The sequence below is a fragment of the Pistacia vera genome, unplaced genomic scaffold, assembly GCF_008641045.1.
Source record: "Pistacia vera cultivar Batoury unplaced genomic scaffold, PisVer_v2 Contig625, whole genome shotgun sequence".
NCBI lineage: Eukaryota > Viridiplantae > Streptophyta > Magnoliopsida > Sapindales > Anacardiaceae > Pistacia > Pistacia vera.
The window spans coordinates 387,274-400,842 of record NW_022196474.1 but is presented as its reverse complement, the minus strand read 5'-3'; the positions used below and the strand labels follow the sequence as shown (position 1 = coordinate 400,842).

The window sequence follows — 13,569 nt, the reverse complement described above, 5'->3', positions numbered from 1 at the left end:
TAAACCCTTATTGGGATGATTATGATTGCACTCAGTAGTCAAACTACAGCCAGCCATATGGCGTTTTGATCCCCAAGAGACTTGTATATTCACGATTCTAAAACTGTTAGCCAATCGTATTGCTTTCACTCCTTGACTTTAAGAGATTTCATCATACTAGTTTTTAGCATGGCCCATGCAAAGACAATAAAGCTCTAAAACCATTAATGCAATAATGCTTAGAATCAGCATCATAATTGTAATGATAATAAAAGTGATTTGAAATCCCACTTTGTGTGTTTATGGAGATAATGATTAGAGCACTTCACTTCATGATCCTAATCATACTAACACAAAGCTTAATTGTCTTATTAGTTTTAAAACAACGTCTCGTATCTTTATCAATATTAACTAATTCACTTTTCAATACTGAAGATGAATGAAAATACCTTTGTAGAGAGAGTTGAAGTTTGGCCGGATCGGAGAGATCAAACTAGTGGAAGAAATCGGCATCGGCGAACGACAATGGCAACAATATGGGTTAGGGTGTGTTCTTGTTTAATTGTTTAGGTTGAGTTTATATAGGTAGAATAATTGTGTAATTAGGTAGAATATAGAGGGGTATTAGTAATTAGTGAAAAGTAAATAAATAAATAAATATATATGGGGCGGGGCGGGAGAAAGGCATCACCCACCCCTGCCCCATCCCTACGAACGGGGATTACAACACCTCCCACCCCCACCCTTATCCCCAGAAAAACATGGGCTTCCCCGCCCCATATTGTAATGCCCACTTTGAGGTACGTAATTTTGTATGCTTATTTTTGTCTTGGTGTTGTTTGCTGGCCCTAAGTTAAATTGATATGTTGCTATTGTTGATTGATTGCCCTTGGTTAAGTTTGTAGTTGCTTGGATGCCTTGAATTTCGTAAAGTCTTGGAGAATTATGGAAGTGCAGACTTCGCCGGGGCGAAGAAGAATTTTTGCCGCGGCGACGTACGCTCTGTATTTTTTTGCCGGGGTGAAGAGTCGGCTGATTTTTCTAGTGAAGTTTCTAGAGAATTTTCCTTAGGGGTGAAGTGACCATTCTACCCCTAATTAGCAGGAAAAGTGAGGAGTGAAATGCAAGGAAATTTCAAGTAGAATGCATTGGAGTGGGGTTGGATGTGTAAAGAATTAAAGGGTAAAGATGGAATTTCTAAGAAAGTGTAAAGGCAAAATGGGAAAGAGTGCTTATTTATATGAGATAAAAAGGGTTTAGCCTTAGAAACCCTCCCATTCTCTACACCCCATATATCACTTTCACTCTCCATTTCTCTCATCTCTTCATCCAGTTGCTAAAGGAAATTGAGGGCTTTTGGTTGGATTCTTATAAGGATCTGATCATAAGCATCAAGAGGTAAGGATTTTTATTCTAGACATAAGATTAAGTTGTGTTAATGTTGAATTCTTATTAAGTTTATGCTTAGGGTTTAAGAGGAAGAACAAGTTTAACAAAGATAAAGAGTTTCTTGTGAAACTACTCAAGCCAAAGGTAAGTAAATCCAACCCAAGCTAAGATTTAAGCAATTAACTAATTTGATATGCATGTATGTGCTTATGAGTTGAATTTGATTGGTAAGAATGTGATTATTGATGTGTAAATGACTCTTGATGAGTAGATTTGAGTCATGAGAAGTAGAGTTGAGATTGTGATAACCAAGTGAAGTTTGGTTACATGTAGAAAGAAATTAAGTAGAATATTTGAAGTGTTTTTCTTGGCCATGTTTAGATTTATTGTGGAGGAGTTTTGCTCCATGAATGAATGGTTAAAGAAAGAAGTAGAGATGTGTCAAAAATAGAATTAAAGTATGCATGCATGATGTTTGATGAAATGCCTAAGAGAAGCTTGTGCATAAGTAGAGAAACTTATTTTTGTGCTATATAGCATAATTGCATTGCATAATTGCACTTAAGAAAGAAACATAATCATGAGCCATCCATATGCATACATATGCATGAGAACTTAAAGAAAGAATAAAGAAAAAGAAAGAAAAGCACTAAAGAAATAAAGAAAGAAGAGTGCTAAAGAAGAGAAAAGAATAGGTTGTTGCGATGGGGAACCTGTGGGTGATAAGAAAATTTTTCCAAATACACGCCGCTTTAAGTGAGTGGCATAAGAAGAAGAAGAATTTGTACGACTCGTAAGAGTGTGTGTGAATGAGGGTTGTACCAAGAAGAATTCCTACATGCATGCCACTTTAATTGAGTGGCCTAAGAAGAAAGAAAGAATTTGTACAGTCCGCAAGAGTGCATGTAGATGAGGACTGTACTCACTCATACGGCTAGGGTTCCGAATTCCTGCATCAACTGAGTCCGATCGGCTAAGAATAAGAATAAGAAAGAATGAGGAAGCTTGAACAAGCAAAAAAAAGAAAAGAAAAACAAGAAAGAAAAGAGGAGCTTGAGCAAGCAAGAAAAGAAAGAAAAGAAAAGAATAGAAAGAAAATAAAAGAAATAGAATAAGAAATAGAAAAGAAGAAAGAAAATGCATTTCTATGCGTTTTTGCATTTGCATTTTATTCTTGCATATTACCATGATTTCTCTCATGGTTAGTGCGAATAGAAAGAAAGAACAGAGAGAAAGAAAGAACAGCGTGAATTAGAAAGAAAGAGCTATGAGAATTAGAAACTGAGAAAGAAAAGAGAAAGAACTAAGAAAGAATGAAGAAGAAAAGAATTAAGTAAAGAAAGAACCAAAGAGGAAGTTGCGGGGATAAAAGAGGTAAAGGATTTACTTACTGAGCATTTTTGTGCTTACCCTATTATTTTTCTATGTTTTGCAGGAAATAGGTGAGTAGCAGTCGGAAGGATGTTGACAAGCGGAGAGAAATGGCATACTATCCACCGTTGTAAAAGCTTGTATATATGTTATTTTGCTACTTACAGAATAATATATGTTTAGTAAAGAAAATTTTTGGGCCCATCTATTTTTCATGTTCTATATGTATACTTTTATCATAGTATATTTTTTAAGCATATGAGTAGAAAGAAGTTATTACACATACGGGGCAGGGCAGGATAGGTACCTGAAATTTTGAGGACTATTGCCATGCCTAGCTAGGCTGGTCTGAGTTTTAAAACCATGTTTGGTACAACACACTCAAAGTGGGGAGTTTATTATTAAAAAAAGGAGTAAAAGACATGTTCCCACCCAAGTTTAGCGAAATGCCAGTTTCTACCCTTGGTTTCATTTATTCTAGATTCCCACCCTTAATTAATCACCATCAGTGACTATTCAACTAAGGGTACGAATCTAGAAAACTGACTTGGGCCTTTTATCGAGCAAGTGATGGATGCGACTTTAGGCTTCAATTTCCTACAAACAGAAAGTTAGAAATGGCCAAAAACATACCCAAACAAACTACAACACAAGGAGAGTCTGTTGGTGTAGTTCGATGACGTTAGTTGCTTTCTGATCGAACAAAAAATGACCAAGAAGATACCCAAAATTGCAAGGTGGCAAGTGTGGCAGTGGTCAGAAAAGTGAGTGATGATAGCAAGTTTGGGTATGGGTTTTGTAGAAGAGGCCGTGGGAAGTCCAACAGTGGTCTCAAAAATTATTTTAAAGTTTGGGATTGGTCGAAAAAAGCCAAAATCCAACGGCTTGGGCAATGCTAACGTGAGCCGCTTCTTGCCTACTTTAAGCCCAAAGGAGCATCAATGCACATTAACGTGCTAACATGTGCCATGATACACTAAAAAGTTAAGATTAAGAAAACAATGTTAATTTAAGGGTGATAGTTAAAATAAATGAAACCAGGGGTGGGAACTTGCTCTTTCCCTAAACCATGGGTGGGAACAGTAGTTTACTCTGAAAAGAGTTTTTTGTGGCCTTGCATTGTCTTTTTAGTAACGGCAGTCACCTAACTGACAGGCACTGTAGTGTGATTATCAGAATATATTGGACTAAACAAACTTTCCAATGAATATAGATTTCAATTTGTAACAATTTCACCCCAGAATCTCGCCTTCCCTTCCCCAAAGACCCCAGCTCTCATATGCACTTATTCATCTCTGTTTCTCTTTCTTTCTCCTTCATGACGATAAATTATTCAAATTCAGAGCAATTTTCAAGCTAGAGCCGCAAACAAGCGCGAGCAAGAGCAGCAGCCGGTACGGTTTTATGGTTGCTGCGGCAGCGGCGGCGCGTGGGGCATTTTATGGTGGTGTGGTGCAAACTGAGAAGGGAATTGGCGGCTGGGAGTGGAGTGGTGACGTGTCAACTTAGGGTTTAATGCGCATAAAAGGATTTTTGTATGTGATTTTATTTTAAGATTTTATTTGTGCACACCAAGTTTGATGGAAGTTCTGTGAGAGGACAAAGAAGCAAAAGCAAAATGGCAAATAGCAGATATGAGTATGTGAAGTCTTTTGAAGTTGAAGATGAAGTTTTCATGCCCAACTTGATGGTTGTTAGAATCGACGGCCGGGATTTTCAGAGGTGGTATTCAATAAGATTTTATTTTATTTTATTTTATTTTATTTTTTTTTTTTGAAGAGAACAAACGAAACTTAAAAAATGAATGAACTTTCGATTGTATGTTAATTCTTATGAGGTTTCTTTACATGGGTTGTTTTCATTGTTAATGTTATAGCAGGTTTTCTCAAGTTCATGAGTTTGAGAAACCAAATGATGAGAGAGCTTTGAATTTGATGAACTCATGTGCAGTTGCAATGTTGGAGGAGTATCCAGATATAGTTTTTTCATATGGTTATAGTGACGAGTACAGGTAGGTGGCTCAACTTTTTGTTTATTTATTTATTTGTTTATTTATGTGGCGTTGTTCAGTTTTGGATGATTTGTACATTATTTGATTCTGTGTGTGTTACTCTGGTGCAATTTGCAGTTTTGTTTTCAAGAAGACGACAAAGTTTTACCAGAGGCGTGCCAGGTTTTAGTTCAACTTTGTTTAATTGTTTTAGTAATTGCATCTCATTTGACATGGTGTTATTGATGAAGTTGTAAGAAATTAAGTGGTAATGGGGGACAGCTGCAGAGGTGTAGCAAGAAAGTTATAATAGCTTGGGTTGTAAATATGAAGGAAAACTTAGAGATTTATAAAATCAAATCAAAACAATTGTATATGGCAAAAAAAATGAGAGAAAGAAAATTAAAGAAATAGAACTTCAAAGTCAATTCAAAGACACATAATACAAATGGATGAAATTTAGAGAAAGAAATCTATAAATTGAGATGCTTAAAATTTGATAGAAGTTTTACATGAGGATTCAAAGTTACTTTGATTTAAAGGAAGAAATCCAAGACATGAAAAATAAAGTTTTTCTGCAAGGTGGTTTGCTCTTTACATAATATAAGAGAGAAATTTATTAAAAAAAAACAAAAAAAAAAAAAAGAGTCACTATTTCATATTTGTCTAATAAAACATTTCTCCTTAAAAAATGCTGGAAACGTTTATTGAGAGGTTAGCCCTCATTAAGTTCAGCCACTGGATGTAGAGTATTGTAATGTTTAGGAAAAGGGAAACCATTTGAAGTATCTCAATATAATCTGCCAAAAAGATCAAAGCGCAATAAACCAGATCTGTTAAACACTGTGTACAGCCTTCGTATGTTCTATGGAGACTCTTTTGTTCCATTTCTTGTGTACAGCCTTCGTATCAGAGTTTGAGCCTCTCTTTTTTGTGTTCTCATATATTCTTGCTTATCATATGTTAATCTTTACCTTAGGTGATATTTGTACTACTTCGTTTGTTTTGTGCTTTTCTTGTGTATGTATGCCTTTGTAAGAGTGTTTTTGTCTCAATTTTGTGTTCTTTTACATATTTGCTAACTGAAAAATTAGATAAACTCAATTCTATCTTACATATGCATAAGTTAATATACTGTCATTCTGAACGTTTTCTAGAGAGGTGAAAGTGAAAGTAGGCATGCATGTGAAGTATTGGAAGCGTACCTACATTGATATTTTCCTTTTCTTTGTAATGGGAAGCTTAAGATTAGGAGTACCTAGGAACTCTTCCGTGCTGCTTGGAATGGATGATTTAATATGACTGCAGAATTTAGAAATACATTTATCAGTTTCCTATTCTAATGCATAAAAATGTTTACATGCAGGCTTTCATATGAGCCATTTAGATTTTCTCCCTTGATGGAATTGTTTATCATTTATATGCTTCTTGAAATTGAATATGCAGCAAAATTCTATCCCTCACAGCATCATTCTTCACTTCTATGTATGTCACAAAATGGAAAGAGTTCTTCCCTCAGGAGAAGTTGAGATATGCCCCTTCATTCCATTCTCGAGTCATAAGTTGTGCATCAATAGAGGTTCTTCAAACATACCTTGCATGGAGACAAAATGATTGTAAGTCCTTTTATACAGCAGGACTTAAACAAACCATTTTTTGATACCATTGCTTTTTTTTTTTTTTTTTTTTTTTTTTTAAATTACTTGAATCTGATGGTACTAAACTCATGCTTGGTTTGGCAGGTCATACGAATAACCAATATAGCACTTGTCTTTGGATGCTGATTAAAAGTGGAAAGACTGAAAAGGAAGCAGAAGAAATTCTGAAGGTGCTAATTTTAGATTCTGCTTGTGCTTGTGTGCTTGTCTTTGTATATTATTTATTTTGATAGAAATATAATTGTCACAGTCTTGTGCATACATATATGTGGGTGGTGTGTGTGTATCAAACCCCGGTGTTGATTTTTGCTTATCCTATGTCTTTCGACTCCGCAGGGAACTCAAAAACAAGATAAAAATGAGCTTCTTTTTCAGCAGTTTGGTATCAACTACAAAAATCTTCCTGAATTATTTCGTCGGGGATCTTGTGTTTTCAAGACAGAGGTAATCCATCCATCTATTTATGTAGAATTATGTTACTGATTATCATAAAGGCTCGGTGAATTTGTTTCTTGGAGATTCCACTGCATTGGAATTTTTGTGCTTACAATTTATCGGTCATAAATTTTGCTGTTTTTTAATTCAAACATGAGAGGGGTACAAATGAATCTGCAATTCACTGAGGATCAACTTGGGAAAATGAAGCAATTTTAGATTGACTTTCCAAAGTGAATTAGTTGGGTGGACAAGAGAAGTAATACTGGACAAGTATTACACTGCCTTGCATATGAATTCTAATTTCCTTTTTTCTTCAACAGGTGGAAGATATTATTAAATATCACGAGGATGGCACTCCTGTCAAAAGACTGCGGAGAAAGCCGAGGATAGTTCACTCGGAGAATATAGCTGGTAGACACTTTTGGAGTGAGCATCCATGTCTTCTTAAGGAGTTGGGGTGTTTTGAAGAGAATGTTGGCAAAATTAAACCAGATTATGTTAGGTCCTTTCTATTTGAAAACAAATTGATGCCATATGCATGGATCGTAATTAGAATTGATGGCTGCCATTTTCACAGGTAAAGCTTTGTTGACAAAGCAATATCTCCTTCTTGATATGTTGAGTTTCATTACAAAAAGTAAATATAAGATGATACTTTATGTTAATTTATTCATCGAGTATATTTTGAAAAATCAAGACAACTCATTCAAGTAGAAGTGCCTGTTGCTGTTATACTTAATAATTGACAATAGAATTGGATTATAAATTATGAAGTAAACTTATTTTGAGTGTAGATTTACTCTCAAAATTCGGAGAAGTCACTATGTAATAAATGTAAAATTTAAGTGCATAAAATCTACTAACTATTCCTGTCTCTGTGAATGGATTACTATTGCATGTACCATTTTGGTCTCAAACTTGTAATACATGGGATTTTGTTGTTTGTTTACCCACCTAACATGCTGCAAACAGTAGTCAAGACTTTTTATGGTTCTTGATAGATTCTCTGAAGTTCATGAATTTGAGAAGCCCAACGATGAGAAAGCTCTGAACCTTATGAATTCATGTGCAGTGGCTGTTCTAGAAGAGTTTCAAGATATTACCTTTGCTTATGGGGTTAGTGATGAGTACAGGTATCTGATATGTTTTTATTATATTTTATGTTGGCTCTGCTTAATGCTTCTACCAATATTTAATCCCTTCATTGTTGTTATCACTTCCAGCTTTATTTTGAAGAGGGAATCTCCGTTTTTTCAAAGGCGAGCAAGGTTTGCCCTGTCTTTCCCATACAATTTTCGGCAATTCCAACATTTTCACATCTGATTTATGGCTACTTCTTGAAAAAGTTGTTTTTGGAGAGATCTTCTTCATGGAAATCTTCTGTATGATGAAACTCAACTCTTATTGATGTTTGTCACATGTATTGGTAGTGGAAAAACTATGGTAATTTTAGTCCATGCTCCCAGTAATACAGTAATACTCAAATGGAGGAGTGATTTGTGGTTTATCTTTGCATAAAACATAGCTTTTTCATATGCCAAATATGTCTAGTTTTGTCTAGAAACATTTGTCCAAGTATTTAGGTTCCAATTATAGATTTTGATAAAGAAATATATATATTTCTTCTTTAAAAACAAAAAAGATGAATGTGTAGAGTAAATTTTCTTGTGAAAACCCATTTGATTTATGTCACCTACCATCTCTTTTTGGCTATAGAAAGCACACTTGTGCTGCATACTCTCTCTGATTCATTAAGGGAATTATGTCAAACATGATATCATCATTGCATGCATATGTATTACTTGATGAGCATATTATTTTTAACGTTAAACTCATTCTCAGTATAATCGTTGCAGTGAAATAGTGTCTGTCATTGTTTCCTTCTTCACTTCTATGTATGTATTGAAATGGAAGGAATTCTTCCCACAGAATGATTTGAAGTACCCTCCCTCTTTTGATGGACGAGCTGTCTGCTATCCATCATCTGATATTATTCGAGATTATCTGGCATGGAGACAAGTTGATTGTGAGTATTCTTTCTTTATTTATTTTTCGGGAGGATGCTTAAAATTTTGGAGGTTTTATTTTATCAATGAATTAATCTGTTTTTTATTTTTTTTTTTCTAAAAATAAATAATGTCTTCAAGTTTGAGTTTTATTTTTTGAATACTGTTATGAACTTTCTGGTAATTCACGTGATTCACAAAAATAATTGATTTACAGGCCACATCAATAATCAGTATAATACATGTTTCTGGATGCTTGTGAAGTCTGGTAAAAGCAAAAGTGAAGCTCAAGGTTGCTTAAAGGTGGTTGTTTCTTTTCATGCTATGATAGCAGGAATTGTTCTTCATTAAATATCACCTTACTGAATGTATCATATTTACCTATGTGGGGTTCTTATACATATTGATTTTGTTTTGGCTTCAAAATTCGAATTCTATATCCATTTAACATGTTATGTATGCTTTTGCACTGGTGTTTTACTTTTTCTCCTTTTTTTTAATTCCTATTGCTTGTATTATGAGGTTGAGAATAGAGAAGCACTTTCATTCATGCATGTATGTGGTTGGCTGTAATGTTAATATAGATGGATTGTTGCTATACTGAATTACTGTCAATACTTACAGAGATCATGGGTCTCTGTTTGAGTCCTTTATCAGTTTTTTCTCTCTCTCTCTCGCCCCCCACCCCCACCCCCCCTCCAAAATAAATAAATAAATAAATAAAAATATTTTCTGTCCTTAATTATTTCAATGCTACTTAGTATAACATTGATGTCATGCATGTAGGAGCCTTATTGAAATCAATGGCTAAGTGAGAGGCGTTTACATGAAGTGTCTCAATTAATTTGTTTTGATTTTTATTTTTCCTTCCTTGCAGGGTACTCAAGCACGGGAGAAGAATGAACTGCTTTTGCAGAAATTCAGTATTGACTACAACAAATTACCAGTGATATTCCGTCAGGGCTCATCTATATTTCGAATTGAGGTTTACTTATTCTCCTAACTGAAACACAGTTCAATATTTATGTAATATACAGAGTCTGAAACATGATAAGATTATTGTGAATGGTTGAGTGAAAAATAGAATATATATGGGTTAAATATTTTGCCTGTTTATTTCAATCCTAGCCTTCGATTCCAGCCCTGGCCTTAACTTATAAGCCACTTGCTCCATATTTAAGCTGGCTTTTTCCTTTCTTATTCCAAACTTCGGTCTTTCATCTTAACAGCGGTCATTATCTGATGGGTGCTACACGGAGCTACTAATGAAAACTATTGACGAGATATTGGCTATTTCAGTGCTTGCTGCAATGGTTATACCTAAATTGTTTGTTTGAAGGCTAGATCTACATTATATTCAAAAACAACAAAAGCTCTTTAATTTCTTTATGCACTTTCCAGCTTGTCCTTTGTTATAGACTTTTCTCCCATACCCATTTGATGTACATAGTTTGAAAGATCACGTTGAATTTGTTGTCCTCACTTGGGTAGAGACGATGCATATTATTTCTAATGAGTCAGGTAGTGATTCCTAGAGTAGTTTCCCTTGATATATTTAACTTCTCAGGCTGATAGATTCATATTGTCTGCAGACAGAGAAGACTACACCGTTTGAGAATGGAGAAAAGCTACAGAGTGAAGTGATTGTATCACACTGTAATATAATTGAGCAAAGCTTTTGGAGAACACACCCGAGCATCCTTGACGAAGAGCCCCCTATAATATGAAGTAACAACAGGTCACAGCTTTTCTTCTCATCTTGTTGCTTCTCTTCTTCTGTCTTATTTATGAAATTACTATTGATCTCTGTAAAACAATTTAGAGACTAGAAACTCTGGGATCTTTCTTGCTTTCGTTACATCGAAGGCTTTAGTTTCCGATGCTTAGGAAGTTTAGAAGTTGCCCTGTTCTTAGGTCGCATCTCTTATATTTATCTATTCTACACTCATTTTGCATGATTTTGGTTGGAATTCCCTAGTTATGAACTTAACATCAGATGTTATGCTACTCAAAACAATGAAATCACGCTCACAGTCGCAATCTCGAGATCTTTTTTTGTTATTCTCTTTCCCATGTTCAGTTTCATGCAAAAATGAGTGCAAAAGTTAAATGGCATCAGTGTTGAATTTTCTGATGCAAAGTTCAACTGTCTTGTGTTTCCTGATTGGGATGTTATCAATTGGAGTGATTTTTTTTTTTTTCCTTCTGAATTTCAAGATACCTAGGAAATGGGCAATTAACGATAAAATTTCATATTCTGTAATTAAAAGTGGAATCTGAAACATGTTCATGTCTTCAACTGTTGCGTTTTTCGTAATTTTTTTTTTTTTTTTTTTTGTTCGAGCTTACGTATTGAAGTACAAGATTCGATCTTAAGACCTTTTTACGATATTAAGAGATCCAATCAACTAAACTAATTACTGCCTAAGATCAGCGTAAACTCAATCATACAAGAGGATCGAAGTTGCTTAAATTTTTTACCATTTAGCAACAATCAGAATATAAATGATCACTTAACCATTTACAATTGCATGAATTGTTTTACTTAAAAATAATCCAACTCTTCTCCTCTCGTTTTGGTTTAAAATTGTCACGTTTATGAAACGCCTTTCTCGTACACCAGATGTTCTGGATGATAATGGGTATGCATAAAATTCGATAAAGATGAGTGATTACAAATTAGATCAATTTATCTTTAATGATGTTAAATATCTGTATTCAGAAATTTCAATTTAATATATTTATTAGTATTTATTTAAAAGACAACCATGGTAGCACTAGTGGTCTAGTGGTAGAATAGTACCCTGCCACGGTACAGACCCGGGTTCGATTCCCGGCTGGTGCATTTTTTGCTTTTATCTGATTTTGAGTTAATATGAAAGAAATCTCCAATATTCGTGAGTTCGTAATTCTTTGGGTTAATATGAAAGAAATCCAACTTTTGCAATAAGTTATTTATTTTTTGAATATTTGTTATTTTTTAATTTTTTCTAACTTTTATAAAATTTTTAGTTTATATTTTTCTCAAGGGAGAACAACATTTTCCCACCCAAGGTTTAGCGAAATGACACTTTCCGACTTGTCAAGTTTCAAAATGACACTTTCCAACCCTTCGTCAGATTCTATTCGTGTTTTCTGTTAATATTTGATTGAAAAGACAAACATGTTTTTAAATAGTTTATTTCTTAATTAGTTTATTATAAATTAAAATTTAGTTAAGTCAGAGTTTTTGCTCGATTATTTATAAGTTCAAGTGTAAAGATATTTTTTTTCCTTTATTTTTTCAATAACTTAAGAATATTGATTTTCTATGTTAAAGTAAAAATAAAAACATTATATTATGAAAAACATTATAAATTTAGTAGATTATTGAATAATGGTGGATGAAATATTGACAACATTATAAATAAATAAATATTAAGGTTATTTAACTTTAAACAATTCCATAGTATTTCTCCTAACTTTTTAGGTGGGGTTAACTATTTTTTCTTTTTTGATTTTTTAATATTTGACTTTTTGGCTAATTAAAAAATAATAAAAAATTTATAAAGTCAAATATTTAAATGTATTTTCGTTCTTTCAATAAAATATTAATGGAAAACATAACAGAATCTAATGAAGGGTGGGAAAGTGCCGTTTCATCAAACCTTGGGCAGGAAAATGTTGTTCTCCCCTTTCTCGATGATGATCTTCAAGTTCGAGACCCCAACTTTCTTGAGAGCCCAAAGTAAGGTGTCGTAGTTTGCGGTTGTGGTTAGCTTTGACTTCTCGATGATGATCTTCAATTATTTGGGTTCAGTTTGTAATACCTTTCATGTTGTTATTGACTCTGCTACATACCCTTTGTCTGAATCCCTTTATCATGCCTGCCATATCTCTAAGAACCTGTTGATAATTTCTTCTTGAACTTGTCAATGTTGACTTTTGTCCACACCTCATTTTAGGCTGAATCCATGGTGGCTGAATGGAAAGAGTTCCTTTGGGATGTCACTGAAGAGAGAATTGCTTTATGGCGCCACTGTCAGACACTGTTCATCAGATATGCATTCCCTCCTTTACAGGTACGTTTGTTTTGTGATAGCAACATTCGCCTATCAGAATCATCATTCTGGCAACTTGCGTAGTGCTTAGACAATCTACATTCAGGTGCTCGCATTGCTACCCATCCAAATGCAATGAGGGATATGCACTACATTAACAAATGGATCAAAAAAAATTAACTAGGCCCAAACTAATTGATGCAATTAATCTCAAATTAATGGGCCTTATTCATATGTAGACCCAAACCAATTGATGAAGGAACCCAAATTACTATTTATTTATTTATTTATTTTTTATTATATATATATATATATATATTTTTTTTTTGTGTAAGTAAACTTTTCATAGAAAGGGAGAATGAATAGGACTGTGCAAAAAAAACTGGTAGCCGAACCGAATCCAAATTTTCGGGTACTCAAAAATTCGGATTGGTTTCGGGTAATTTTTATAAGATACTCGAATTTTTGGTTCGGGTATCAGTTATTTAATTTTAGAAAACCTGATACCCGGTTTTATTAAATAAAATAAATAAATAAAAAACGTAGACTTTCAATTTTCAAAGGCAAAACACAAAACCGCAAAAGCCCCAAATCTGAAACAAATCTGAAATCCCTTATGCCCTAAAACTAAAACTCGTCACTGCGTCAACTTCAATACTCAACTCAAGTCCTGTAGGACCTACACACAGGCGCATAGC

General features: G+C 34.1%; 1 protein-coding gene and 1 non-coding gene across 4 annotated transcripts; both read left to right on the top strand.

Moving 5' to 3' along the window:
- Nucleotides 1-3,972: 3,972 nt before the first annotated feature.
- Nucleotides 3,973-11,000, top strand: LOC116111092 (tRNA(His) guanylyltransferase 1-like). 3 transcript variants are annotated; one of them, XM_031397297.1, is made up of 13 exons: nucleotides 3,973-4,461; nucleotides 4,619-4,750; nucleotides 4,868-4,912; nucleotides 6,176-6,345; nucleotides 6,472-6,557; nucleotides 6,724-6,831; nucleotides 7,146-7,402; nucleotides 7,827-7,958; nucleotides 8,049-8,093; nucleotides 8,682-8,851; nucleotides 9,049-9,134; nucleotides 9,709-9,816; nucleotides 10,424-10,993. In XM_031397297.1, exons 1-13 carry the CDS (start codon nucleotides 4,358-4,360, stop codon nucleotides 10,556-10,558), a joined length of 1,578 nt encoding a protein of 525 aa, XP_031253157.1. In that variant the 5' UTR covers nucleotides 3,973-4,357; the 3' UTR covers nucleotides 10,559-10,993. The 3 variants fall into 3 exon arrangements, with proteins under 3 accessions (XP_031253157.1, XP_031253159.1, XP_031253158.1); XM_031397299.1 differs by having other exon boundaries at nucleotides 4,358-4,461; nucleotides 7,827-7,941; nucleotides 8,755-8,851; nucleotides 10,424-11,000; XM_031397298.1 differs by having other exon boundaries at nucleotides 4,358-4,461; nucleotides 7,827-7,941; nucleotides 8,668-8,851; nucleotides 10,424-11,000.
- A 605-nt stretch (nucleotides 11,001-11,605) lies between these two features.
- On the top strand, nucleotides 11,606-11,676 carry TRNAG-GCC. The gene has a single exon. It is a non-coding gene; the product is annotated as a tRNA-Gly (tRNA).
- The last annotated feature ends 1,893 nt before the right edge of the window (nucleotides 11,677-13,569 follow it).

Excerpts from the sequence above, each read along its gene's own strand:
- LOC116111092 (XM_031397297.1), top strand. The coding sequence starts at position 4,358 with ATGGCAAATAGCAGATATGAGTATGTGAAGTCTTTTGAAGTTGAAGAT. Across the intron at positions 4,751-4,867 it reads GGTTATAGTGACGAGTACAG|TTTTGTTTTCAAGAAGACGA; the intron begins GTAGGTGGCTCA and ends TGCAATTTGCAG. Across the intron at positions 9,135-9,708 it reads AAGCTCAAGGTTGCTTAAAG|GGTACTCAAGCACGGGAGAA; the intron begins GTGGTTGTTTCT and ends CCTTCCTTGCAG.